Raw genomic sequence first — 27,980 nt, 5'->3', positions numbered from 1 at the left:
GATTAGTAAAATGTTTTAATTTTCAAGTGATTTCACCATCAAAGAAGTCATGAAAACTATAGGGCTTGGAATGGGTAACTTCAGTTAAACTTTGATTCAGTCAAAATTCTTTACTTTATGGCATTGGGTCAGTGCAATGGACTAGCCTATATAGACACAAATTTCTGAAAAGCAGTCATGTTTGACCCTTCACTGTAATGGAATGTTCTATGATATATCATCATTAATGACTATCACAGTACATGTATATTAAATATTCCATAAAGGTAAAATACGATCATATAAAATGAAATACACACAAAGAACACTTGTGTCTTATCAAATCAGACTTGACTGGTTTTGACAAACTGCAACAAATTCTACATTGAATTGGAACTGGGTTTGCAGTAAGGAAACACAAATAAACATTTTATATCAAATTTCGTATCAGTATTTGGTGACGTCCCATGGCGAATGTGGTCTCAATGTATTGAACGTTGAATGAAATCCTTAACTAAATTAAACTACTGTTCCCATAAGGCATTGCAAATAACAACAAACGTGTCTGGGTTCTCTTTGCACTCTACAGCTACCTGTGAATGAAGACAAACAAGTAATTATTTGCTGCAAGATGAGGTAATGCAAAGAAAGATGTAATATAACAGCGTTAACGTTGCAAAAGTTTCCTAGGATCGTAAATAGGTCATGTAATTATAATTCCTAAATGACACTCGATTAAGACGTTAATTGTGCCATGCCAAGTAGCAGAATTTTAGCAACAGTACAGCATGATGTACTTAAACGGTGGCGTTGGACTTTTGACATTTTAAATATGCTTGAAAAATAATAAACGAACAAGAAAAAAACGTTCTTATGTTAAAATGTGTAGTTCTCCTCAAACTGGTTTCTCGTAAAACCGTGAAGGAACATAGCTGAGCTAACCTAGGTACAGTACGCAACGTTAGCAAGCTAGGCTAGTTCTTCAAGCTACTAGACTAGTTTATGTTAGTTACAGCGTGTTGCATATGTTATCTCTAAGCTTTTATTGACTGTTGTTTGCGACATTTAGAAAAATAATGTCCGCTGCAGCATTGTGTTTCATCAAGAATTCAAAATAATATTTCACCTACGTTCACCTACCTCCCACCTGGTTGACCTGTTTTCTAGCTACAGTAGCCTACTGTAGCTCATAAACTAGCGTAGGTTGATGAATGAAACGGTACTGTATGTAAACATTGACTGATTCATCCATGACTTGAATCCGCACACTACATAGCAGTGTATATTTATCATTGTGATCATCCAAGTTTAGTCTCTGTTATGATTTTGCTATATCAGCGTATGTACTCGGATTACATAGCTACTGGCAATCGATAGGTCATTTATTGCTGGGTGTCATGCTATTCCCAGATCATCAGGCTTGTCTGCTTACTGTATTTAGAGGCTGGCAAGCTAATTAGACCACCACGAAGGGATTCCTGAGGCAAACATGGCACTTGGAAAATGAAAGTGGGGTTGTGTGAGGAGGGGGTGTGGATAAGTAATTAAACATGACAAAAGTAGGTTGCCATGGCTGCACAACCGGCCTCTGTGCATCCCTTCTTTGGATAATGTGGCATGTTGCCCTCGCTGTGATGGTCTGTGGTGCACAAAGACTCTTGCAAGGCTTGTCTCACAAGAAGCCCCCCCCCCCCCTCCTCTCTATCTTTTGCATCCAGTCTCCCCCGATAAAAAGCTAAACAAATTACACTTATACTTTTTCCTTTTTTTTTACAGTATACTCTTCACACTTTGCATTTGAATTGTAGGGACATGAAGTTGAAAGCAATAATCGCAATAGGCTGATAATAAAGTTGGCCCAGAAATAAGGAGCCTTTGACCATGATCTCTTGTGTTTTGCCCTTTTAGAGCTGAGTAGAATAGTAATGAGAGCGCAGTGTGGGTTCCACTGAGTATTCAGTAGCAGGAACTTAGCCAGAGAGTTAACAGCTCAGCTCCATCATTTGTGCGTTGCGTGTAGGTGGAAATGTGAATCATTCGTTTCCTGTACTATTCTAAGTGGAGTCCGTAATATTTTGGCAGACTTAACATCAGGTTCCAGTTGCTCTTTATTACCACCAGTGCCTCCTTGAGCACGAGAGAATCCTGCCTGACCGCATTTTCCATTAAGTAACATACTGTGGAGTGGACTGGGCAGGAGGGAGAGGGAGAGAGAGGAAGAGGAGGGCTGATGAAGAGCACGGACTCACTTGCTGTAGTTGGCTCTTCGAGACTTGCAGAGAAATCTCACCCTGCCTCTCTAGAACAACGTTTTGGGATGTTATTTTACAACGGTTAAAAAAGAAAGCAAAAAAAAAACTCTAAATAGGACAATTTGCTTCGTTTTCGATTTTTCTTCCTTTCGCCTCACCAATCACTTTTCCGGCAGGAGTGGCTCACTGTAGACAGCCATGGCGCCTGGAGACATGGTGCCAGAGCACGCCAAGCAGCAGAAACCCAAGGAGAAACAGCAGCGACCCAACCCAAGGAAGGCCTCTGTGCGAGACAGCGAGCCGGATGGCTCCTTCGTGTTTGAGGCCTACGAGGCATGGAAGGACTTCCATAACTCCCTCAGGCAGTTCTATGAAGTCGGGGAGCTCTGTGACGTCACCCTGAAAGTAGGTCTGACCTGAGCACAGATTTTAGTGTTGTGTCTGTGTTTACGATTGAAGTGAACCTGCTGAAGAACTGAGCACTGGGGGGGAAAACATGGCGAATTTGGCCAGTTGTCCTCATAGCCTTTTATTTTGTTGGCCTTTTTATCTAACTCGGTTACCTCTTTAAAAATCCTCAGTATTCTCATTAAAAATGCAGATGCTACTTGACCAACAAAAGAGCATGGTTATTTACGGGGAATGAAAAGCTTGTGAGTGCACATGTTGATGCCCTTCTCTCTGTCTCTCTCCTTCCCTCCTGTTCTTCATCTAGGTGGGCAGCAGGCTAATACCATGCCACAAGCTAGTGCTGGCCTGTGTCATCCCTTACTTCAGGTACGTGTATGCATTTTCTTGTTTTCTCACTTGTAAATTGTCGTGACTTTAATGCTCTGTAGCTACCGCAGAGCATCCTGAAAGAACTGCTAAGTGCTTTACACTTTCTGCCTGTAGGAGTTTTTCTTAGGGACATAACAGACAAACCACAGGGTTTCCCGCAGCACTTTGCAGTTAAGGCGGCCACCTAAGCAACACACGCCTGCCACCTTAACTACATATTTTTTTTTTTATGAGCGATATCCGCTGTGTTACTGTCTTGTTTTCTCCCTTTCATTCCAAACCATGACCAACTGCAGTCTCTTTTCTCTGCAGAACGCTTTTTCTTTTTACATTTGGGCTGCCGGCAAACCCCACCCTACCACCTTAACTAACACATTTTCTGCGGGAAACCCTGAACCATGTCTTTGGATTTCACTAAACATTGTAACAATTCTTGTAAATATCTAGACCAGAGAAAGACGTGTGGAGACGCGTGTCTGACTGACCTTGTCTGATGTCCTTCAAGGGCCATGTTCCTTTCAGAGATGTCCGAGGCCAAGCAGGACCTGATCGAAATCAAAGACTTTGACGGCGACGCCATCCAGGACCTGGTGGGCTTCGCCTACTCCTCCCGGCTCACCCTGACCGTGGACAACGTCCAGCCGCTCCTCTACGCCGCCTGCATCCTTCAGGTCCTCCTCCTGGATTCAAAGCTAGGACACAGAACGGAGAATACTCCCTCACTATAGCATTGGGATCATGGGTCTGACAACGCTACCCCAATGTCTGTCCGAGCAGGTGGAGCTGGTGGCGCGCGCCTGCTGCGAGTACATGAAGGCCCACTTTCATCCCTCCAACTGCCTGGCCGTGCGCACCTTCGCCGAGAGCCACAACCGCGTCGACCTGATGGACATGGCGGACCGCTACGCGTGCGAGCACTTCCGCGAGGTGGTGGACTGCGAGGACTTTCCGTGCGTGTCGCCGCAGCACCTGCGCACCTTGCTCTCGTCCGGCGAGCTCAACATCCACTCGGAGACGCAGGTGTACAATGCCGCCGTCAAGTGGCTCAAAGCCAACCCCCAGAACCATGAGGCCTGGCTGGACCAGATCATGTCTCAGGTGTGTGTGTGTGTGTGTGTTTGTGCGAGGGAGAGGGTATTTGTCCTCTTGTGTTTATGCTTGCTCATCGAAGCTTGGGGGTTGTCGACCGCTACGTGTGTTTTACAGTCGCGCCACCTCATGCGTGTTTCATGCCAGCGTTGCGTCCTCGCAGGTGCGCCTCCCCCTGCTGCCTGTCGACTTCCTGACCGGCACAGTGGCCAAGGAGGAGATGATCAAGGCCAATCTGAGCTGCCGCGACCTGCTGGATGAAGCCAGGAACTACCACCTGCACCTCAGCAACAAGGTGGTGCCCGACTTTGAGTACTCGGTCCGCACTACTCCCAGAAAGCACACGGCAGGTGAGGCCCAAGCCCGGATTATTTTACGATCGTGAGAGAAAAAAAAAAATCGTGACTAGGGAGTCAGGTGGCTGAACGGTTAGGGAATCGGGCTAGTAATCTGAAGGTTGCCAGTTCAATTCCAGGCCTCGCGAAATGACGTTGTGTCCTTGGGCAAGGCACTTCACCCTACTTGCCTCGGGGGAATGTCCCTGTACTTCCTGTAAGTCGCTCTGGATAAGACCGTCTGCTAAATGACTAAATGTAAATGCTTACCTCCAATACTGAATAGCGGCTGCTGTTGTCGAGTGTGTCTTCTATTTTCTGATTGGTCTTTTCCGCTGACCCCTCCCTCCAGGCGTGTTGTTCTGTGTCGGCGGCCGAGGCGGTTCTGGGGACCCGTTCCGCAGCATTGAGTGTTACTCCATCAGCAAGAACAGCTGGTTCTTTGGACCGGAGATGAACAGCCGACGCCGGCACGTTGGAGTCATATCTGTAGGAGGTAATGCAGGGGGAGGGGAGGAGGGAGAGAAAGGAGGAAGACAAATGGAAGTCGACATAGAGGCTGTCGGAAATACGGAACACATAATTAACGGTTCAATGGATGACATGCTACTTTTAAGGAGGGGTGGGCATGAAATCCCCTGCTAGATTCTCAAAAATAGCTCTTTGACCTAGACTGGGCAAATGCTCAAGAAGACAAAAGCACTTTTGGGGTGACAAGCCGACAGATGGATAGAAGCTGTATTATTTCGATCAGAATCATGTATATTTTCTCCTCTGTTGGACGCATGGCTGACCTTGTTTGTCCTCAGGTAAGGTGTATGCCGTTGGTGGCCATGACGGCAGTGAACACCTGGGCAACATGGAGATGTTCGATCCCCTCACCAACAAGTGGATGATGAAGGCCTCCATGAACACAAAAAGGTGGGTTGACCATTTGGTTGGAGCTCGATTGGCCTTTTCCGGCGCAAAACCCCCTTAGCGGGATGGGACCATCCTATCAGTTCCATTGTACTATTGTTGACTTCCATTTGGCCAGTTTGCCAGCTCAGGCCTTTGACGTGACGTGTGTGTGTGTGTGTGTGTAGGAGGGGGATAGCGTTGGCTGCTCTGGGAGGGCCCATCTATGCTATCGGAGGCCTGGACGACAACTCGTGCTTTAACGACGTCGAGAGATACGACATTGAGTGCGACCGCTGGAGCGCTGTGGCCCCCATGAACACGCCCAGGGGTGGGGTGGGATCTGTGGCCTTAGGGGTAAGACGGACACGGACGCCACCAGAGGGTGGGAAACTGTTAGCGGTACCGGCCTCACGCGGTCGGCGATAGGCTGGCAGTGACTGTACTGAGCCCTGTGCAGGTGTTATAACAGGTCATTTACACACGCCCCAGAACAGCCACCACATGCGAGGACGATTCTCTTGATTGTTTTACAACCCAGTGAAATGACGTTGCGTTCTACGCTTGCTTTGAGTGAGAATGGTTCACGCTCAGTATTAATAATATGTTTCATTTTGATAGCGCCTTTTCCCGAACTCAAGGGCACTTTACTATGGTAATACAGTACAATGAAACAAAAACATGGACAAACACGAAAAAAAGCATCAAGCAATCAAACACTTGAAACCCAGTAGCTTGGCTAACAGCCCTTAAGGTCCCACTAGAGATTTCGTTCTCAACCTAAGCATCTTAACCCTCCCCCCCCATAGAGCCATGTGTATGCAGTGGGGGGGAATGACGGCGTGGCGTCCCTGTCGAGCGTGGAGCGCTTCGACCCCCACCTCAACAAGTGGACGGAGGTCAGAGAGATGGGCCAGCGGAGGGCGGGCAACGGCGTCAGCGAGCTCAACGGCTGCCTCTACGTCGTGGGTGAGAGGGACCACACACGACACACGGCGTCGGGTTCCCCCGTCAGCGGACACAACTGACCTGGCTTTGGCCCGATTGGGTGGTCACTTGAGCTTTTTACACCCTAGGTACCCGTGGAGAGTCTATTTTCGATCCCGAACGGTATCCTCGAGAGGCTGCTTAGCAGTTAGAATGTTTTTTCAACGTTGGTGTTTTTGAACGCCTCCTCACCCGGCTGCTCTTTGAGATGGCGGGATCACATGCCTCCGGGCCTACGCCCCCTCTGTTTTTACACAGCAGCTTACGTGGAGCAGGGGAGGGGGAAAGGCCACGTTAAGTAAATCTGGTTACTGATTACAAGCCATGCATGAGGACCTGGAGTTTTATTGGGTCACCTGAATTTTAAGAGTCACTCAAGGCTGATTCGAAGTTCAAGTTTTTTTGGGGGCTGAGTCGGCGGAATTGGCTATGAGCGGAAATCAATTCTCAACGCCTTGATGTTTTCATTTCGTGGCTATTTTCTGGCAATAAGCTGCTGCTGAACTTGTGCCGTCGTATCTCCGTCTTATCTCATAGAACATAAAGTTAACTGTATCACTTTCTAACTGCCCCTCTTGTTAGTCTTTCCACCAGTCTTACCCTTCTCCCCCCCGTCGCAATACACGACACGTTCTGGGATTCTTCCCCGTGTGTCTGAGCCCATCTCTGTTGCTGAATCCCTGTTTTCCCCCCTGTCCCACAGGGGGCTTTGACGACAACTCGCCGCTGAGCTCGGTGGAGAGGTTCGACCCCCGGCTCCACCGCTGGGACTACGTCTCGGAGCTGACCACGCCCCGCGGCGGAGTCGGCGTGGCCTCCGTCATGGGGCGGGTGTTTGCCGTCGGGGGGCACAACGGCAACATCTACCTGAACACCGTGGAGGCCTTCGACCCCCGCATGAACAGGTGAGCTGGGCCGAGAGGCACGGCGTGGGGATGGGGGTGCGTTTCTCCGTGTTGAGACGCTATTGGAGAAGGTTCCATCTGCGTGTGTCGGTTCAGAACACACTGTGCATCCCATAATAAAGCTCAAGTTTTGTGTGTGTCAGGTGGGAGCTGGTGGGCTCAGTGTCCCACTGTCGGGCCGGCGCGGGCGTGGCTGTGTGCACCTCCCACATCAGTCAGATAAGGGACGTGGGCCAGGGTTCGAGCAACGTGGTGGACTGCATGTGACCGCTGAACACCGGAACCCTGACCAGACCAGCACGGCTGCCGACGGAACACTTGTCCCAAACCCAACCACACGGACGTGGACTCGTTCCACCTCCTTTTATTAGTACGCGCTATCGCCACGAAGGCTAAATGCAATTCTTTGACTAGTTACAGGAACACTGCACAATCACTTCCTGTTTGTGCCCCTCAGAATACTTTTATGCACCGTGACGGTCAGATGGTCACTGAGACTTTGCGTAGATTTGCGACGTGTCCGAATCTTCTTCGGCTTCTCTTAGGCCTGTGGAAGCCGAAAAAGTGTTTCAGTAGTTTTGTTTTGTACATTTGCGATATTTTCAGTTTAGTTATGTATTTCACGATGTACTGTATTCCCGTGGTTTTGTTCTTTGACCTGGTTACTCAAGGGAACATGACTGACAGCATTCTGTATAGCGAGGTTAACAAGCTTCATTTTCTATTGAACATAGGTTTTCTCTTGAAATAATTGTGTTTCCACTTGTTATCCCGATAAATAAAAAGTATTCAGGTATTTCAGATAACTGTAGACTTAAGGTTTTACCTGTCATAGACTTTTTGTCTCAGAGAGTGTGTCTTTGCCTCAGCGCTAATCTGACTATCTGCCGCTTGTATTTGCGTTTGAACAATCATTCCTGGCAGGAAAGGACCGGAAGGGTCTGTGTTGGGAAGACTTGGATCTGAAAATTACACTGCAATAAATGATGGCTGCTGTTCTATTGCTGCCTTCCCACCTCACCAAACTAAACTTCCCCAGGGAACATACAAAATTTGGACAGAATTGATATAAAGATGGAGAGAAAGGTTACACTCTATGTAATAAATATTAGGACCATTGCCACAGGGAAAAGGAGACAATTAAGATAGCTGGACTGTCAGTGATTGAGCGTGTGTTTGGGAGTGTAAAGAGATGGGGAATGATCTGCCAAAAGGTTAAGATATATTTTAATATATGGGGTATCACAAACTCACTGCATATATTTTGCGTTATCCTTTAATATCTTATTGAATTTGTTGTGCACTATTTTCCTAGAATAGAAGTAAGGATTTACTATATATTTTGTCTGTTTTGTACTGTACATTTTGATGATATTGGCAGTATCTGCTTTTGTAAGCTCTGATGCAAGAGGTAGTTGCATATCCTGGCCACCTTAAGGCATTCAGGTAACTGTTTGGATTTATTTTTGGTTCTATTCTTCAAAACAGGTGTGTGAAATTGAATTGTATGAAAATATTTAAATACTTTATTGAGATGCCATGTTAGATACGCTGTTTGTGAATTCAGTCTAACTCATGTAGGACATTTGTTACACCAGACAGAGCTATGCTGACTGTGACAGAAAATGTCTGGCGCTTTTGTAAACTTGATCAGTATGTTTTGATGCACAATATGCTGTACTTTTGTGTTTCTTTCATTTTTAAAGCTGGCTATTTAGTTGGTGTTATTAAAATATGTATTAAATTAATGAATCTAACTTGTCAGTTATTTTAAAATTATCTACAAAAAAGGGCATACATATTTGGTTTAGCCTGCAGTGCACATGAAATGGCCAAAGTTGAAAGGCCCTAACCCTATGCCCATACTGTACATAACCTCAAGTCCCAAGCAAAACCTGCATTTATTCCCTATTCTCATTACCAGTGGTCTTCAGCAGTATGCTGAAGAATATATACATGGTCTCGATCATATATCAGAATCGGTCTTTATCTTTTTGTTGATGGTTTTGTAACCCTCTATACCCACTTACTGTAAAAAAAGTTAAAAAGTAACGATTCATGCGTTATATAAAGTTTACTCATTGAAGATATGTGGTTGTTAAGAGAATCACATAGCTTGTTTTTGGACTTTGAGAGTTTAGAATTGTCAGTGTCAAACATAATACCCTCACAATGATCTATACTGTTACGTTAAATCTTGGACATTGGAGACACAGGCTTCTCTACTTATGGTTATGGTTATCACATTCATAAAGTGACCACAACCGCTTTCTTTCACCTGAGGAATATAGCAAAGGTACGACCATTCATAAACCAAAATGATGCAGAGAAGTTAATTCATGCTTTTATATCCAGCCGGCTGGACTACTGTAACGCACTTTTCACTGGTCTTCCCAAGAAAACCACTGAAAGACTACAGCTCATTCAAAACTCTGCAGCTAGATTGTTATCCAAAACTAAAAGGCGAGAACACATTAGTCCTGCCCTAGGTACTTTACACTGGCTCCCTGTTACTTTCAGAATTGACTTTAAGGTCCTCTTCCTCACAAACAAAGCTCTACACGGACAAGGGCCTAGCTACATTGCTAACTCTCTTATAAACTATACACCATCTAGAACACTGCGATCATCAAATGCAGGCCTATGAGATGTCACCAGAAGCAGTCATAAAAAGATTGGTGATGCGGCCTTTGTCAATTACGGCCAAAACTATGGAACAAATTACCCATAAATATTAGGGAAGCAAACACGCTTGACATTTTTAAGACAGCTTAAAACCTACCTTTTTACCAAAGCATTTAACTAATTTTATCTCAAAAAAGGGTTTCACTACTTTTATTTGTTATATTATTGTTTGCTATTTTAATTATTACTTTTATTATTACTCTTTTGAGCTGCAATTCTTGTATGACATGTGCTATATAAATAAAGTCTTATTATTATTATTATCAAGTTTGTTAATCACAAACACTTTTCTATACTAAGTATTGAAATACATCTCGTGTAACAGCCATTTCAAACTTTAATAAAATCGTGTACAGTTTCAATATGGAAAAAATGATCAATGACAGCTGCTTGTCTGGACTGACAACACTAAATATCTGCAGACAAAGGTACAATGAAAGAATTGTCAGTGATTATACTGATATTTTTGTGGTCTGAAGAAAAAAACATAATTCCTTCCATCATTTCTTATTCAAGCAATTTCTCATTTTGCAGTCAAATGCAAAGGAACCAATTCATGATGCATTAAGTGTCCTTAAAGTGTTTTTTAAAAAACAAACTCACCCATTTGTGAAGTAACAATGTAGCTCTAACCTACATTATCGGCTCTGGTAAAGTGGGCAGTCATTGTAGTAAAAAAACAACAAAAACAATCGCACAAATTAAAAACACTTCAAGTTTGGAGGTGTACGAGGCAAGAAAAATGGCTCTCGTCAAGTCATCATCACCTTTCTTTAATTGCTGTCACACTTTGGACCTTCGGCAGTAGCTGAAAAGAGGGTAGACGGAGAAAGGATACCCAGATTGCTGTTGAGTGGCAGCTTGTACAGAACACACACAGGGAAACCGAAGACGATCTACCTCCTTAGGATGTCCAGTAATACACACTGAGGACCAAACACTAGAGTTTCTCTATACCAGCAGAGCAGGACAAGGGCCATGCTGCTTGTGCTTCTAAGCCTTTGTGCCCTCCTTGGCTGTGGTGAGTATTACAAAAGTCCTTTTTTATTCGATTTTAATCATTATACTGCTGCAAGTTTTTCTGTCGTTTTTTGTTGTTGTTTTCCTTGTTGCAATTCCCCTGTTGTGAATGGTTTGTTTTCACAGGAGTGAAAACAATGAAAGACTTGAATCTGAGATTTACAGTTTACGGCATTATGATTCGCGTCATTACACTGCATACCCTATGTACTTATGGCCAGGAAATGTACTAGTCGTTTCACTGTGTAAATCTCTGTGCCTAATGTTATTCATTCATGCAAATACTGGTTTAGTTGAGTTGGTCACAATTTGAAGATTATCTTTCTTTTGGCAGTTGAAATGTGAGTTGATTAATTTCTGGACAAGAATGTATTTTCAGTAAATTGATACAATGTGACTCGGTATGTTAATGAAGGCACTTAAAGTAAAACATTGGCAGTAGTGAATTGACTTGATGTGAATCCAGGTTTACATGCCTGAGGTTTGTGGACCTGTCATGGGACTTTTACAATGGAAGTAGGTCCAAATGATGACCTGCTCTCTTTGCAGTAGTGGAAGGAGTTTAAGGAATACTAAATAGGAATAATTTACTAATGAAGAATTCAATTAAAGAAATAATTGAAATCTCCCAAAACATTATAACGAACTTGTTGATGGACTGACAGCTGACAGGTTTTAACATGTCAACTACATATCCATCGGTCATCAAATTGAGTTCATAAACTTGGTCCTGTGTTGATTTCGTAGCTTACAGTCAATGTGAGGAGGGCTGGAGGTCGTACGAGGACAAATGCTACTACTTCTCCCCAACCGTCATGACATGGGATGACGCTCGCTTGGACTGTGAGGGACGGGGGAGCCACTTGATGAGCATCCAGGACATCCATGAAAGGGTGAGATCACACTTCTTTCTTTCTTCCTATCGCAAAAGATGAAAACATTAGATATGTTTTAACTAACCTCTCGCAACTAACCTCTCTCTCTCTTTCCCTCTCTCTCTGTCTCTCTGTCTCTCTCTCTCTCTGTCTCTCACTGTAGTTATGGGTACGGACACAGATAGGCTCAGAGATCTACTGGATCGGCCTGAACGACATCGCATCTGAGGATGTGTGGGAATGGAGTGACGGGACCACGTTTATTCCATCCCTGTCGTACGTGGTCATCTGACTAACTCACCGATTATAGGGCTGTAAAGATAAATCATCTAGCTTCTTGTTGTTTGGGGAGTGAGCTTGTGCACTTCATGTGTCAATCATTGATTCCATATCCTCACGTACACACCCCTTCACAGTAGCCTTCATGAGATGCAGTAGTGTCATGAGAATTGTTATCTAAACTCCTCTCAGGATCCCAATAGCTCTTTGAAACAATGTGTTTCTCCATAAATCACTAACCAATTAACAATATGTTATTGATGAAAAACGAATGTTAGATATGCTGTTTGTGAATGCAGTCTAACTCATGTAGGAAATGTGTTACGCCAGACAGAGTTATGTAAAACAATCTCTTGTTGATGAATATAACAAAGGGCTAATGAAGTTGTGTGCACGTCCGTAGATATTGGAGACCGGGCCAGCCTGACAACTACCTAGATGACGAGGACTGTGGACAGGTGGCGGGATCTGACTTTGGACAGTGGAACGATGAGAACTGCGAGAACAAGAGGAAATTCATCTGCAAACGTGCCAACCGTAAGTCCACTCGACTAATTGCTCACCGTCACTTTCATAATGCATTGTGGGTGAAGTAGTACCTGCGTTGTCGCTTAATCCTATGACAATGCAAATGATGACCGTAGACCGTCTTAATTGGTGGAACCAAAACCGTAGCCATGGAGTCAACATTAGGGGGGACAAATTAAATTTGTTATGATAATTTCCGACAGCGTGCGTGGTTGCCTGTTGTAGCGTAGCACATATTTTTTATATCAATATATTGGCCAAATTTGAGGCCAAAAATATTCAAATTTTGACCAAATTTGAATATTGGGGGGGATGAGTCCCCCAATGTATATTATGATTACGGCCTTGGGTGGAACACATCCTCAGACCGACGTGAAACTTTTCTGATACCGACCGCTCGTTCGCAGTCAACCCGCCCACCTTGTGCGACACGGCCAACGGCTGGAGCCCGTTCGGCTCCAACTGCTACAAACTGAACGCTGTGATCCATAAGAGCTGGTTGGCTGCCAGATTTGACTGCGTGAGGGAGGGAGGGGACCTAGTCTCCATCACTTCAGCCGCTGAGGAGCAGTACATCACAGGTCGGTTAGACCCCTCCTCCTACGACCTCTGGATTGGCTTTTCTACTCTGGTAAGCCCCCATTGCAGGGTGGGGTATAGTGGGCCTGACTTTGATATAGACATATATATATATATTAGTAGCAGTTTGGGTGCAGGGTCACACGGTGAAATACCTTTTGTATGATAATCTGCCTCACACATCTTATGTCTTTTCTTGTAGAAATGCACAACGGCGTCTTGCCAAGTGGATCCTGGAAATACTCAGTTTGCCTGGTCTGACGCTTCCAGCCCCACAGCCTACAGCAACTGGGGAACTGGTCAGCCAGGACTGAGGTAAAACACCATGTTTTTTTTCTCCAAAATGTGGGTGCCCTTTTCAAAAATATATCTATTCCCAAAGACAGTCTAATGTGTGTTTATAAACACCTGTAAGACTGTCTCACAGATAACCAATGGGTAGTGTCACTTCCTTTCAAATTCAAAACACTTGAAAATCACATTGGAAATTGTTGTCCTGGTGGTTTAGCTGCATAGTGTAGCTAGCGTCTACTGCGTCAAATCTCGTCTCACGTTGTTGTTTTCTACAGTGACGCACAGACGGGAGTGTGTTCAGCAATCATCAAGGAGGCGGGTCAGGATTTTGGGAAGTGGAAGACCCATGTCTGCAGATATGAACGCCCGTACATGTGTAAACGAGGGCTGAACAGTAAGCAGACATTTTAACCACCTTGATTTTCCAAGTGTTTTGTGTGTTGTTTGAACAATACATCATTTAAAATGGGTTCTATTATTTTCTCCTGAGAATATTTGATTTGATTCAACTGCAATGAGGGTTGTTGAATCGCCAAGAGTCAACTGATATGAATCGAAATAATCTCTGATGCTCTTTGTTGCCATCATGACATAGGTTCCTTTTGACTTTTTTTCTCTCTCTCTCTCTCTCTCTCTCTCTCTCTCTCTCTCTCTCTCTCTCTCTCTCTCTCTCGCTCTCTCTCGCTCTCTCTCTCTCTCTCTCTCTCTCTCTCTCTCTCTCTCTCTCTCTCTCTCTCTCTCTCTCTCCCTCTCTCTCTCTCTCTCTCTCTCTCTCTCTCTCTCTCTCTCTCTCTCTCTCTCTCTCTCTCCCTCCCTATTTCTCTCTTTCCCTCTTTCTCTCTTTCTCTCTTTCCCTCTTTCCCTCTTTCCCTCTTTCCATCTTTCCCTCTCTCTCTCTCTCTCTCTTTCTCCCTCTCCCTTTCCCTCTCCCTCTCACTCTCTCTCTCCACCCAGCCATCTGCCCTCGTGGCTGGCAGAGTTTCGCCGGGAACTGTTACTGGATGGTCAGCAACATCAACCTCCTGACCAATTGGTACGAGGCTCAGACACGTTGTGCAGACTTGGGGGCAAACCTGATGACCGTCAAGAGGTAAGGAGCAATCATGGAAGGATTATTCATGTCAAGTGACTTCTGTCCGCCACTGGGCATTCATTTCCCCCTGTGGTGGATTGAGCAACTTTGTCTGTGTGTCTTTCTGTGTTTAGTCAAGATGAGCAATATTTCCTGAACAGTCATCTTCCTGACTTTCATCATACAGACGTGCCTGATCTGTGGATTGGAGTCTCAGGTACTTCCTAGTATTCCTAGTTCCACGATAGAAGAAACCACATAATGACATTATATAATATATCATATCATAGAGCTGATCCGAATTGAAATTATGCACTGCCCGTCACGCCATTGTAAAAGATGCAAGTTTCCAAATGACAAATGCTTTCCTTACATGTGATGTCATCAGATAAGGACCAGGATGGAACGTTCCAGTGGGTGGACAAGACTCCTATTACAATACCCAACTGGAGTCCTGGTTTCCCCAAGAATACAGCAAACCTCTGGGACTGCGGACAAATCTTCACAGGTAAATGACAGGATTAGTTTGTGGTTGGTTTGTTTTTGTGGTTGGTTAAATTAAGTTGGTTATTATTGATTTACTTTGTGAAATTGCTATAGCTGTTTGATACAATTTCATTTCCTTCAACGTGGCATAACATTTTCTTGCCTTTCAGGAAATTATGAGGGAAAATGGGAAACCACCAACTGCTTCAAGAACCTGGGTTACATTTGTAAAATGATGGGCGGTCAGAATGTAAAACCCACCTCTGCTCCAGGTTTGCGACAGACTCAGCTAACTTTTCAGCTAGCAAGTATCAATATTAGAATATGGATATTCCTATATCCGTTTCTGTTATTGGAGTATGCATTCAATTGTCAATTAAAAAACGCACCTCTTCCTTTTCAGAGTTTCATTGTGACGCTGGTTACCTTCTCTTCGGGGACCACTGCTATCACTTTGAGTCCGAGAGAGCGATGAACTGGCAGGACGCGGAGAATTACTGCTCCAATCAGAACGGCCACCTGGCAAGTTTCCAAGCTCAAGAGGAACTGAGCTTTATGACTGGTGAGTGAAACACCAGTCATGCTTCCGTGTGATAAATGTAGAGAGTACATAGGGGAGTTTCTGTAACCACATCCAGCATAATTTTAGTACTTGATGGTGATGAAAGTCTGTCTGCAGCTCACATGCCTGGGGCAGCGTGGGTGGGGTTAAATGACATCACGACCGAGGGCACATACGTGTGGACGGATGGAAGCCCAGCTGTGAGTGACACTCGATTATTCCACAGATACGACACAAACGATCTTATAACGAATACCGTGGCACAACACATGTATATGTATTCCACGGCTTCATGTTGCCTTTGAAAGATAGAGCTGTGTCAGTGTTGGCTGATTGGTTTCCTGTGCCACCTCCAGAACTTCCTGCCCTGGGGACCCAACCAGCCTGATAATTGGCAAGGTAACGAGGACTGCATGCACATACGCTCAGCCGACCACGTTGAACCAGGGCTGCTCAACGACGACTTCTGCACGTCAACGCATGAGTTCATCTGCAGAAAAGGTGTGGCTCCACTGTCTACTGACAGTAGGGATTCGGTCACGAATGTATGCTCTTAAGATAAGCATACATATTAGTCATTTAGTCAGCGTTGGTCTTTTCTCCAACTATTGTCTCTGTGTGCAGGCAAAGGCCAAGGACCGCCACCCAAACCCCCAACCTCTGGACCAGGCAAGGAAACCGAAGGGGTCTTTTTCGAGTCTCACTTTAACCTAGTGTCCAAAGTAATAACTGCATAAGTTCATCGGCGACACTCACGCCACAGACATAACCAAAGGGTGTATATTTGTGTGTGTGTGTGTGTGTGTGCGTCTGCACGTCCTTCTCTCCGCGTCTTCCTCGTAGGGTGGAACGACAAGTGCGGGTCTTGGGTGGCGGACCCATTCAACGACTTCTGCTACCTGTTCAACTTCCTGTCGCCGAGAACGTGGGCGGAGGCCCGGGCCGACTGTGTCAATCAGGGAGGGGACCTCCTCAGCATCACCGAGCCCTTCGAACAGGCCTTCATTCAAGGTCCGGCACAGCCCCTCACGCCAACAAGTCACTGTCCCCTCCTCTGTGTGCACAGGGACAGAAGCCCTCGTGGATTCGACTGCTAAACATTTGACAGAGAGACTGAGATGTTGTGTCCCAAGGAGAGCGGAGATGTGCGTGTGTGTAGCTGGTGTATTGTGGTGCACTGTGTCATGTTTGTCTATGTGATCCACAGCCCAGGTGCAGCTGATTCCCACAGGGGTGTCTGTGTGGATGGGGGGCCACGACTCCATCACCGAGGGCGGCTGGGAATGGAGCGATGGATCCCCGTTCCGGTACATTCACTGGGCAGCAGGTCAGTCAAGTCATCCATGAATACAACAGCCTTGAAACCGTCACAACCACTTTGCATTGAATACATCTTGAGTGATGACCACTTGTATTTGAAGTTTATATTTAGTACACTTTTAGTAAAGATCAGGTTGAGTACCAAAAATACTAGATTTGAATATTTACCAGAATGTGTGTTACATCGTTATGCAAAGACCAATCTGTCATTTTGAATGGTCTTGTACGCCCTCTAGTGGCCAAATAGAGCTATGCGCACCTATTTCTCCTTTGTAACTTCCTCTACGTCTTCAACTCAGGCAACCCAGACAACTTCCTTGGGGAGGACTGTCTCTCCATGCTTGTCAATGGAGGCTACTGGAATGATGACAACTGTGAACACAACAGAGGATACGTCTGCAAACGTAGAGGTAGGCTGAGACTGAGAATCTTGCCTTTTGAGTACAGTCCTTACCCAAACCCCTCACCTTGTTGCTTTTCTCTTTCAGGGAACCTACCTCCTACCCCTCCACCTCATGATGGTAAGTGTATGTTCCGGCCGCCATTTTACACACGTCGATGGCATCTTTGTTTGTGACATTGTGTAAAAACCGCAATATTCTCCAGGGTTCGAGACAGCAATTATCTGTCAGGATTCCAGTGCCGTCCTCCATTGCCCCGAGGAGAGCGTCATCAACATTCAGTCTGCCTTCTTTGGACGTCGAAGTGACAAGATCTGCCCCCACGATGAAGGGGCCTCAGGTGCAAACTCAGAACATCCATGCTTTGTCTCTCACTGGCTGTCGTACTCATCGCTCATTTATTTGTCAATAGCCTCATCATCACCCTTTGAACTCATTACAGGAACTTGCACAGTGGATGGCATCCTACCTAAGGTGAGGAAGCTCTGCGACAACAGACCCTACTGTTTCCTGTTCGCTTACGTTGAGGAAGACCCCTGCCCAAGCATCTCCAAGTACTTTGAGGTGGTCTACAGCTGTGAGCAAAAGGGTAGGTCACAACCTCAACCACACGGTCCCAGTCCTGCCCTGAATCTCCACCCTGCGATTCTCAACCCTGTTATCTCGTTGACCCGGCCCCCAAACCTCGATAGAACTCCAAACCCTAAAATCTGATACTATATACCCACAAATCAAACCGATTTCATGATTGATCTTTTGTGGGTCTGTTAACTTATCTGTGTTTGGTTTTGTCCAGTGTGTCTGCATGGTCTGGGAGTGGAGGATGGACTAGTACCTGACTCAGAGCTGACTGCCTCGTCCTCCACGAGTTCCCATGATCCTACCCAAGCCCGCCTTAAGAGCAACTCTTGCTGGATGCCCTCCGCCCCTGGTAAGTTTGCCCTTGAAAACACATCACTAAACAGCTTATGTGCAGTACCCATTGACGTTGGAGGGTATCTTTAACCTGAGCCTCTCTTTTTCCCTGGACCCCCCCCCCCCCCTTAGTTAACTCCTGGATCCAGGTGAATCTGGGTGTGGTCCGAAAGGTCACCGGGATTATCCTCCAGGGCTGTCCCCAAACCGACCACTGGGTCACCAAGTTCAGGGTGCAGCACAGCATGGATGGGACCTCGTGGACCAACTACGAAAGCGACGGTGGGGTGAGTCCAAAACACGCTGTGGGGTCAGGACACGCCCAGGGAATCTGCCGCAGCTGAACGGCACCATAAAGTCAGATGATCTCCCCACGTAACCTCTCCTGATGTTCCAGGAATTCCCGGGAAGTATAGACCGGAACACTCCGGAGACCCAGCTTCTTGGAACCCCCGTCTCCGCCAAGTACGTCCGGATCCTTCCGCTGGACTACAACGATCAAGTCGGCCTCCGCTTTGACGTTCTGGGATGCACCCCAGACTGTAAGCAAACCGTCAGCGTCGTCTATCGAGACAGCAATTACCCAGTGTTCACGCGTGATACAACGAGAGCGCGTGTGTGTTCTGTCCACAGACGCGGTCACCTGCAGCGCCAAGCCCAACTTCAACTTCGCTAGTGATCGGAAAACGTGAGTCGAGCTCCGTCAACTGTTCCGCCATTCATATCCCAGCAGCAGATTTTGACTGTATTCAACGAGTGTCCACATCCCAGACATGTTTCGATATGTTCCTGTCGGTGTGTGTCTTTCAGTGTCCACTGCCCTGCGGCGTGCGCCACACAGTCTTATAGTGTATACGGTACGGAAGTATATAGAGGGGTAAGTGAAGACAATGAAGTAACATCTGAAACTTCATATCTAGCATAATATTTGAAATGATATCACGACAATACTGTTGACGTGTCGCTGAGAGTATACATGGTGTGTGTTTGTGTGTGAACCCAGGATTCGAACATCTGTGCGGCAGCGATCCACGCTGGAGTGGTTCTGAACGAGAACGGAGGGGACTGTACCCTGCTGAAGGTCCCAGGACAGGACTTCTACCCTGGCTCCACCAGGAACGGGATCACCACCAGACAGTGAGTGCAGGGGGTCAGATGGCTGAGCGGTTAGGGGGATCGGGCTATTAGTCAGAAGGTTGCCGGTTCGATTCCCGGCCGTGCGAAACGACGTTGTGTCCTCGGGCAAGGAACGTCACCCTACTTGCCTCGGGGGGAATGTCCCTGTAAGTGAGGAAGTTACTGTAAGTCTCTCTGGATAAGCGTCTGCTAAATGACTAAATGTAAATGTGAGTGGCCAGGCCTCTCATCACATCTGGTTTCTCAAGTCTGGGCCTGCTCAATGAAGTGCTCTAACTCCGGGAATTCCAACCTCAACAGGTTCACTGGAAACTATGACGTTTCATACCAGTTTGCAGACGGAGGTACGTCAGATTACACAACACCAGTTCTAGGACAATAAACAATTGGTATATGTATAGTCATGCCATATGTCACTTTGAGTCTTGTTGCTTAAAATTCTGAGGAAAGAAAGCTATCCCTGTAAATCCAAACCATATTGTTACTGTACGGTCATCCACATATAACAGAGGCAGTCGACGGCGAGAGTGCTGAGTGAAAATGTTGAGTCTGTGGTTATGGCTAAAGCCGTGTTTTATTATTTATCTTCTGTAGAGCTGCGTTGCTCAGGGCCTGACTGGTATGAGTTTGGCGATTTCTGCTACAAGCCATTTGGGGACAAGAAGACATGGCAACAGGCACAGCAAGCCTGCAGGAGCGAGGAAGCAGACCTGGTGTCCATCTTGTCCCTGAAAGAGCAGAGCTGGTTGGAGAGCTACCTCTACATGGGTACGAGTCTGGGGGCACCTGGAGAACGTCTCATTCCACCTCATCTCAGTTCCCTTGCTGTTCCACCAGCACTGTGTTGTCTTGGGATGTTCATCACAAAAAAAAAATCTTGTTTTCTGTGTGTGATAACGGGGTGACCTGTGTTTTGGTTTGTTCCCCGCCCAGCCACCAGTGACGTGTGGACGGGGTTGACCGACCTGGCGTTCTCGGGCTGGTTCAGCTGGTCAGACGAGCACATGGTCACCTTCACCTACTGGGCGCCGGGCGAGCCCAACAACCACGACGGCTTCAGCGAGGACTGCGTGGAGATGCTCTACCAGGTAAAGCGTTTTCACACGCGACATCCGCCACGTCCCATCGAGTTGGAGAAGGAAGCGAAAGAGAGCATTGAGAGTAAAGGACGAGAATAAGTTTCATATCTGTGCACGACGCTCATATTAATTCCTGGTGTGCGCTAGACGGGGAGGTGGAACGACGTCGCCTGCACGGAACTGAACACCTACATCTGCAAGAAGCCCAAAGCCCACTACCCGCTTCCCTCAGCCTTACCCACGGCGTATGGATGCCCTCAGGTGAGGAGCTTCACGGCCTGCGCCGCTCACGCCTGCGGCCACGGTAACCAGCACGGTAACCTTGGTTACCCCTTAACGGGAGAGTGTAACACGTGTCTGTCTCGTTGCCTAGGGCTGGAGCGCCTATGGTTACTCCTGCTACTGGAGGGAAGAGACGTCCAGGACCTGGAGTGATGCCAAGGCCTTCTGTGAGGGTCAGGACAGCAAGCTGCTGCATATCGGAGACATGTACGTATGGAGGGGAGGGTCTGTGTACTGCTCGGGGAACCACTGACTGTCTCACTGTCGATTATATAGACAGAGAAGCAGGCAGACAGGCAGGCAGGCAGGCAGGCAGGCAGGCAGGCAGGCAGTTGAGACGCAGTTAGAAGGATGGTTGGATGGATGGGTGCATGGATATATGGATGGATAGATAGATGTATATATTTACATTTAGTCATTTAGCAGACGCTCTTATCCAGATATATGGATGGATGGATGGATAGATGGATATGGATGGATGGATGGATGGATCGATAGATGGAGATGAATGGATATGGATGGATGGATAGATGCATGGATAGATACATGGATATGGGTGGGTGGGTGGATGTATGGATAGATGGATGGTTTGATTGATTGGGCTACCTGTTTCCCTCCAGCTATGAGCAGTCGCACTTCACGGTGGAGCTGTCAGGCTCCAGCGGCCTGTGGTGGATTGGCCTGAGGGCTAAGGGAGGGCCAGGTGGAGGCGTGGACTACATCTGGGACAATGGAGCACCTCTCACCTTCACACACTGGGACAAGGACCAGCCAGGTATTCACAGTGCACACCGACATGTACCTGATAGTGGACCGTGTGTCAACCATCAATGAGCAGCGTTCATATGAATAACAGATGTGGAAAGGTAAGTAAACCAAACCTTTTTGTACCCCTAACCTTGGTGCCGAATCAGAAAACCGCCAAGGAACCTGCGTTGGCATGACAACGGGCCCCGTCGGTGGGTTCTGGGATGCTAAGGAGTGCACAGAGGAGCACTCTTTTGTGTGTGAGAAACCCCGGCCCGATATCACTCCGCCCACCAAACCCCCGACCCCGCCCCCTTCCCAAGGCTGCGTTGACGGCTGGACCGCTGAACCATACTTCAGGAACTGCTACAAGGTCAATATACCGCATACAACCTCGCCACACCCCACTGCCGCATGGTTGAGCCTGCATAGTAGCACTATCTAAACAGAGAGGAGTTCTACACTTAACCCCTTTGTCATCTTCTGTGTTGTAGCTCTTCACCAACGTGGACTTCTCCCTGAAGAAGAGTTGGGGCGCGGCGCGGGAAGATTGTTTGTCCCGAGGAGCCGACTTAGTCAGCATCCACAATCAGGACGAGGAGAACTTCCTCTCCATCTACACTAAGGGCACCAGCAAGTGGATTGGTCTGAAGCACGACCCAACTGACGGAGGTGTGTGTGTGTGTGTGTGGGGGGGGGGGGCTGTTTATGTGTGTGTATGGAAGAGAAAGAGTTAGCATTCGCAGTGTATTAAAAATACATTTCCTAGGTTACCACTGGAGTGATGCTACGCCCGTGAGCCACACCAACTGGGGCTCCGGTGAGCCCAACAACCACGAGGGCCGCGAGGACTGCGTGGAGATGGTGACCGGCGCCAACGGAACCTACTCCTGGTGGAACGACCTGAACTGCGACGCCCACCAAGACTGGATCTGCATGATCGCCAAGGGGAAAAACCCCATCCTGCCTCCCAAGCCCCCTCCTCCACTACCATGTAACTACTTCTACCTATGCCCCCTCCTCTACAATGGGACTACGTATCTCTACGTCCCCTCCTCTACCATGGGACTACGTATCCCTACGACCCCTCCACTACCATGGGACTACGTATCCCTGTGCCCTGCATGCCATGCTAACTGATGCTGTAGAGATTAGACTGATTGTTTTTGTTTGTCGTGCCCTTATAGCCCCTGATTGTGGCACCAACCTCGGCTGGAGGAAGTCGAACGGCATCTGCTACTACTACAACGACACTGACATTGTGGACTTCCACACGGCCATGCACCGCTGCTACCAAGAGAAAGCCCGGCTGGCCTCAATTTTAAACCAAGAGGAACAGGCATACATCAACACCATGGTACTATAGGACTGTCAAGATTTTTACTGTCAATAAGACTTTTAAAATATTTTTTCTCTCCTGCAGTTCAAATGTTGAATTATGACAGCCTTTCACCGAGGTGTGTTCATGTTGCAGGTGGGGACCGGAAAGAGCACCGCAGCCTGGATCGGGATGCGTGTGTTTGGAAACACGGGAGCGGAGTACATGTGGGATATTCACGGAATAGTTCCGCCTTGGCACACATAATGAATAACGGTGCAATTTAAGGCCTGACTTTGATGATGACTCATGTCGTTTGGCCCCTGTCCTTCTCTCCATAGGTGGGTGGACTGGTCTCCCGTGACCTACGTTCACTGGGGTCCAGGAGAGCCCAATGATGCCAACGGGGAGGAACAGTGTGTTCAGATGAACAGACATCAAGGTGCAGCAGAGCCACTACTCATATCAAGAGCAAACTCACATGAGAACATATTAACTAGTATCCAACAACTAGTTCTATTGATTCGTGAAAGTTCTATTGATGAGTGAATAACGTAAGGACACAGGAAATCCCAATTTCCTCCACCGTGCAAAATACAGCAGCACGCTCAGCATGATTCCCAAGGAGATATCATTCTGATTTCAAGTAGATGTAAACATGCATTTGATAAACAAGAAAATACAGCTTCAGAGTTGTTAGTAGGGGTTCACTTGGTGTTGGTGGCTCATCATAATGGTGTTCCTGACAGGATCGTGGAATGATGCCAACTGTGGCCGGGCGTCTGCTGGCTATGTGTGTAAGAAATACCCTGGAGACGACCACACCCCCGCTCCCCCCACTCAGCCCTGGACGGGGAACTGCCCTGAGGGTACAGCAGACCCACACATCGACCTCCAGCCATACCACCTGGAAACGATATTAAACATCCATGAAACCGCGAAAAAGTTATGAGTCATTGACTTTCTTTGTCTGTCTCTGTCCATTTCTCGGTTCTAGGATGGATGCTGTTCAGAAACAAGTGCTTCCAGTTCAAAGGCCACAAAGAAGAGATCCGAGCGAACTGGTCCTTTGCTAGGAGCTGGTGCAAAGACCAAGGAGGAGATCTGGCTGTCATTGATGACCGTTACGAGAATGGTAAGCTGCCACTGTCAGTCACCACCGTACTACCGAATCAACCGGTCAAAGTATATTTCGCAGTGTTAAGTTCGCTCCTCTCCTCCCTTCTTCCAGACTTTGTGTCTAGCTACCTGAGGGACCTGCGCTTTCCCAGCTGGATTGGAATGTCAGACCTCCTGTTGGAGAACCAGTTTGCCTGGAGCGATGGGAGCCCAGTCTTGTACACCAACTGGAACCTCAACGAGCCCAATAACGCCGGAGGAGCGGTGAGAATCCCCCCAGGCCTCTGAACTAAATCTAACAATGCTTCTTCTAACTTGACTGGGAGTTTCCAACCCCAGTGAAAAGTGTGAGGCTATGAAACAACCTCTTTATCTACTTTTCTAAAACTGGTTGTTCCCATCCTTGATTGTGATTGGCTATATCGCGTTCCATGCCGTTGTAAAATCCAGCATAACCTCACAGGTTGTCCTCATAACATTCTTTAACATTCCATATTACTGCGCATCAAATATTTCAAATTGAAAAAGACGACAAAGATGTCCATCTGGCTGTTGCGTAGCAACGATTTATGTAGGAACTATACTTTGTAGTAGCGGAAGAATGATGGTTTATTATTAAACTATTTTGTTTCTAATTGTTTTTTTTGATGAAACCTTATCAAATATTTGTAGTAACAGTTTTTAGAAAAGCAATAAGCCCCGCGAGTCCGTGGTTTACGCTGATTTTAGAACAGGGAAGGGGGTTTCGGCACTCCGCTTCGCGTCGTGCCTAACAACTCCCCTTACCTGTTCTAAAATCAGCGTAAACCACGGCCTCTTGGGGCTTATTGCTTAAATAAAATGTTGAGGTTTGAGAGTGTGTGAGGGGTCAGGTGAAAGCACGGGAGGACTCAACATGTCCGGCTTTTCGTTTCCCACAGGAGCACTGCACGGCCATGACCCACAACTACCTGGAGACGGGGAGATGGAACGATGACGCGTGCTCAGAGGAAAGGAGCTTTGTCTGTTACAGGAAGAAATGTTAGTGGGCGGACCAGTTCTGTGTTGACTCTATTGATGTTTGTGTGTTCAGAATGACTAAGACGCATGCCAAAGTCTAGGATTTTCTTTCTCTCCGGAAACTCAAGGGGTGTGTTTTGTGTGTACCACAGCCAGCAGCATTGCTCCTCCGCCCCCGACTAACAACCCCTGTAAAGCCGGGTACATCTCCTGGTATAAGAACTGCTACAAGCTGGTGGAGGAGCCCAAGAAATGGGATGATGCCCAAGCTGCCTGCAAGCAGGAAGGGGGCAACTTGGCCAGCATTGACATGAGCTACGACCAGTCCTTCGTCAGCGGGGTGGTCCTGCAAGGCAGAGCGGACGCCTGGATTGGACTTAGGCGCAAGGTACGTGTGGATGGACACGGGCTGGATTCAGTAGGGTCCAATTGTAAAACGTATGACAACTGATCTGAAGCGAGGGAAACACTGACAGCTTAAAAAAAAGAAAAAATGCTTGGCCAAGGTACACCTTTTTTGGTGTATCTTGGTTGTGGTACCTTATTCTCTTCATAGTGTCTGTTGCGTGTTGTTTCTGCAGGACGATGGGGATTCCTATTCGTGGACAGATGGCTGGCCGGTGTTCTTCACCCACTGGGGGCCGGGGGAGCCTAGCAACCACAAGGGTGAGGGCTGCGTGAGCATGCACGGCTCCGTCCATTTCCACGGGACGTGGAACGACACGGCCTGTGACTCGGCTAGGCCCTACATCTGCAAGATCTCCTCAGGTACAAACCAATGGGAGGCGAGCCCTATTACTTAGTTCTAGCGCTGTATTGGAAACGTACGGCGACACAACTTTTCAAAAGTAACGATATTTTACAAAAAATCAATGGGTAGAAGTTTATCAAGTTTTCTCTCGTTCTCTTCCATGTCATGATGCCTGTCTGTCTGTGTGTGTGTCCTCAGAGGCGCCCCCTCCGACCCCGACACCAGGGGATGGGAAATGCCTGCCTGGCTGGCATGCCTACGGTCGTTACTGCTACTTTGTTTACAATGAACCCCTGGGGTTCTCCTGGCCAGAGTCCAGGCACTACTGCCAGCTGGCCAAGGGAGACTTGGTGTCCATCCACAGCCGAGCTGAGTCCGAGTTCATCAGAACCCTCAACCACAGCAAGGCTCACAACCTCTGGATCGGACTCACCCGGGACATTAACTGTGAGTCCTGCATTGTGGTTGTTGTACCGAAATCGGTGGTCAGGGCCAGTGGCCAGGGGTCGCTGTTCAGATGGCTTGCCAATCTGTTCAGTTGTTAGGGTTAGGTTAGGGCACCAACATTTCCTATGGCAAGCCTTCAGAACAGTGACCCCCTGGTCGCAGTTTTCGAAAGGTCACCGATTTCGGCACGACATGGTTAACTGCTCTACCTAGCTTCCTAGCTAGAAGAAGCCTAATCTTAGAGCAGGCAGTCCCCATCCTCTGGTCCCATTCACCTCAAATGAATCATCGGGTTTCGTTTTCCAATGCGAGCATTCCATTTCGAGTTCACGGCCAATACCAACATACTCTTTCAGCGCAAGTGGAATGTGGGCTGCTCATGTTGATACTGGATCACCATCATCCACAGTCCGTGTTCTAATATTTGTTTCTGTTGCCAGTCGGCTGGAGCTGGACAGACAGGACGTCTCTGGCCTTCCTGAACTGGGCTCCAGGTGAACCGAACGATGCCTTCCACCCTGGAGAGGTGGGAGCGGAAAACTGTGGCGAGTTGTATCCCGACGGCCACTGGAACGACAACAACTGCGTGCAGAAGAGAGGCTTTGTGTGCCGCCATCGCCAATGTGAGACTATTTGCACTTGCGCTACTAAATAAAATAAAAAGCTTGATAACCACGTACTATCTCTCCCAGCTCTCCAAACGTGTCCCTAGGGTGACATTTGAGAAGCGGTGCGCTAAGATCAGTCAAGTCGGAATGCTAGTGCCCGCTTCCACGCTTTGTGTTTGCAATTTAGGCGTTGTTTTTTGCAAAGCTGTGGGAAAAAATGAACTGAATCGCTTCTTACATTTTCTTTCCCACAGACTACACGACAGACGACAGCGGCAATATCGTCATTCCGACTGATGCTCCTGCAATCGGCCGTAAGTTGTATTTCTCACTGTAGCTCGACCGATACACCTGGAGGTTGACCTCTCACTCAAGGCTAGCCTCAGTTGATTGCCATTGTACGGTTGTTTTCAGGGGAGATTACCCGTCACTGTATCCTAAAGGTATATCATCCCCTATCGTGTTACAACATAACCTCACCTGTGTGAGGTCCCTGGGGAGTCAGATGGCTGAGCGGTTAGGGAATCGGGCTAGTAATCAGAAGGTCACTGGTTCGATTCCCGGCTGTGTTTAAATGACGTTGTGTCCTTGGGCAAGGCACTACACCCTACTTGCCTCGGGGGGGAACGTCCATGTAGCCTACTTACTGTAAGTCGCTCTGGATAAGAGCTTCTGCTAAATGACTAAATGTAATGTGTGTCTTCTACCTGACTAGAAGGGGGGGTGATAGCTGGTGCCATCATCGGAGCCCTGGCGGTTTTTGCCCTCATCCTGGGGCTTCTCTACTACGTGTTCTCTGTGAGAGGAGTGAAGCTAAGCACCATCAGTTTACCAACCAGAACCACCAAGGATGTCGATGTGGTACGTAAGAGCCCTTTCAGCTGCCATAAAACGAACACGCTTCGAAAGTACAGGTGATGATCTGTTTCCGTGTCGTTCCTAAACTTGGGTTTCCATGCTCCTGTGTTGCAGCCTGCTTTCCACAATCCCAACTTTGGAGGAGAGTCTGAAACCTGAAGTAACAGACATGCCTACTGAAACATTTTCTGTATTTTGACTTAATTCCAGCTTTTAAAACAATTACCCTGAACCCTGTGTAATCACAACCTGGTTAAAATCTAAAAAATCAGTGGATACAGTACATACCAAAGTTGAAGGGGTTTCATAAATGTTTCGTTTATTTTCTAAGAATAAAGTATATTGTATTATTGTATATATTGTAATGCATTGGTAATAAAACATTAAACTGAAAG

General features: G+C 47.1%; 2 protein-coding genes across 2 annotated transcripts; both read left to right on the top strand.

The window, feature by feature from the left end:
• The first annotated feature begins 518 nt into the window (after nt 1–518).
• Nucleotides 519–8,976, top strand: klhl8 (kelch-like family member 8). Its single transcript, XM_047015059.1, has 12 exons — nt 519–615; nt 2,408–2,636; nt 2,947–3,008; nt 3,517–3,682; nt 3,789–4,109; nt 4,264–4,450; nt 4,788–4,931; nt 5,245–5,356; nt 5,521–5,689; nt 6,142–6,301; nt 7,023–7,224; nt 7,368–8,976. Exons 2-12 carry the CDS (start codon nt 2,430–2,432, stop codon nt 7,489–7,491), a joined length of 1,854 nt encoding a protein of 617 aa, XP_046871015.1. The 5' UTR covers nt 519–615; nt 2,408–2,429; the 3' UTR covers nt 7,492–8,976.
• A 1,857-nt stretch (nt 8,977–10,833) lies between these two features.
• Nucleotides 10,834–27,916, top strand: LOC124463255 (macrophage mannose receptor 1). The gene is made up of 50 exons (XM_047015082.1): nt 10,834–10,930; nt 11,677–11,822; nt 11,968–12,080; nt 12,487–12,620; nt 13,019–13,242; nt 13,393–13,505; nt 13,760–13,878; nt 14,439–14,574; nt 14,691–14,773; nt 14,945–15,064; nt 15,213–15,314; nt 15,446–15,604; nt 15,722–15,804; nt 15,961–16,105; nt 16,229–16,273; nt 16,448–16,615; nt 16,812–16,931; nt 17,224–17,334; nt 17,413–17,445; nt 17,531–17,665; nt 17,768–17,914; nt 18,122–18,256; nt 18,373–18,527; nt 18,638–18,782; nt 18,874–18,928; nt 19,051–19,117; nt 19,244–19,377; nt 19,678–19,721; nt 19,972–20,145; nt 20,311–20,465; nt 20,604–20,717; nt 20,830–20,945; nt 21,359–21,513; nt 21,653–21,858; nt 21,980–22,157; nt 22,255–22,479; nt 22,673–22,842; nt 22,960–23,030; nt 23,145–23,245; nt 23,553–23,672; nt 23,801–23,938; nt 24,035–24,186; nt 24,843–24,942; nt 25,074–25,309; nt 25,503–25,689; nt 25,871–26,119; nt 26,560–26,742; nt 26,982–27,041; nt 27,443–27,588; nt 27,700–27,916. Exons 1-50 carry the CDS (start codon nt 10,888–10,890, stop codon nt 27,742–27,744), a joined length of 6,495 nt encoding a protein of 2,164 aa, XP_046871038.1. The 5' UTR covers nt 10,834–10,887; the 3' UTR covers nt 27,745–27,916.
• Nucleotides 27,917–27,980: the final 64 nt, after the last annotated feature.

This window comes from Hypomesus transpacificus, unplaced genomic scaffold (assembly GCF_021917145.1).
Source record: "Hypomesus transpacificus isolate Combined female unplaced genomic scaffold, fHypTra1 scaffold_27, whole genome shotgun sequence".
Taxonomy (NCBI): domain Eukaryota; kingdom Metazoa; phylum Chordata; class Actinopteri; order Osmeriformes; family Osmeridae; genus Hypomesus; species Hypomesus transpacificus.
This window is presented reverse-complemented; position numbering and strand designations above follow the sequence as displayed.

Excerpts from the sequence above, each read along its gene's own strand:
- LOC124463255 (XM_047015082.1), top strand. The coding sequence starts at position 10,888 with ATGCTGCTTGTGCTTCTAAGCCTTTGTGCCCTCCTTGGCTGTG. Across the intron at positions 10,931-11,676 it reads TTGTGCCCTCCTTGGCTGTG|CTTACAGTCAATGTGAGGAG; the intron begins GTGAGTATTACA and ends TTGATTTCGTAG. Across the intron at positions 23,246-23,552 it reads TCAGATGAACAGACATCAAG|GATCGTGGAATGATGCCAAC; the intron begins GTGCAGCAGAGC and ends TGTTCCTGACAG.
- klhl8 (XM_047015059.1), top strand. The coding sequence starts at position 2,430 with ATGGCGCCTGGAGACATGGTGCCAGAGCACGCCAAGCAGCAGAAACCC. Across the intron at positions 3,683-3,788 it reads ACGCCGCCTGCATCCTTCAG|GTGGAGCTGGTGGCGCGCGC; the intron begins GTCCTCCTCCTG and ends CTGTCCGAGCAG. Across the intron at positions 5,690-6,141 it reads TGGGATCTGTGGCCTTAGGG|AGCCATGTGTATGCAGTGGG; the intron begins GTAAGACGGACA and ends CCCCCCCCATAG.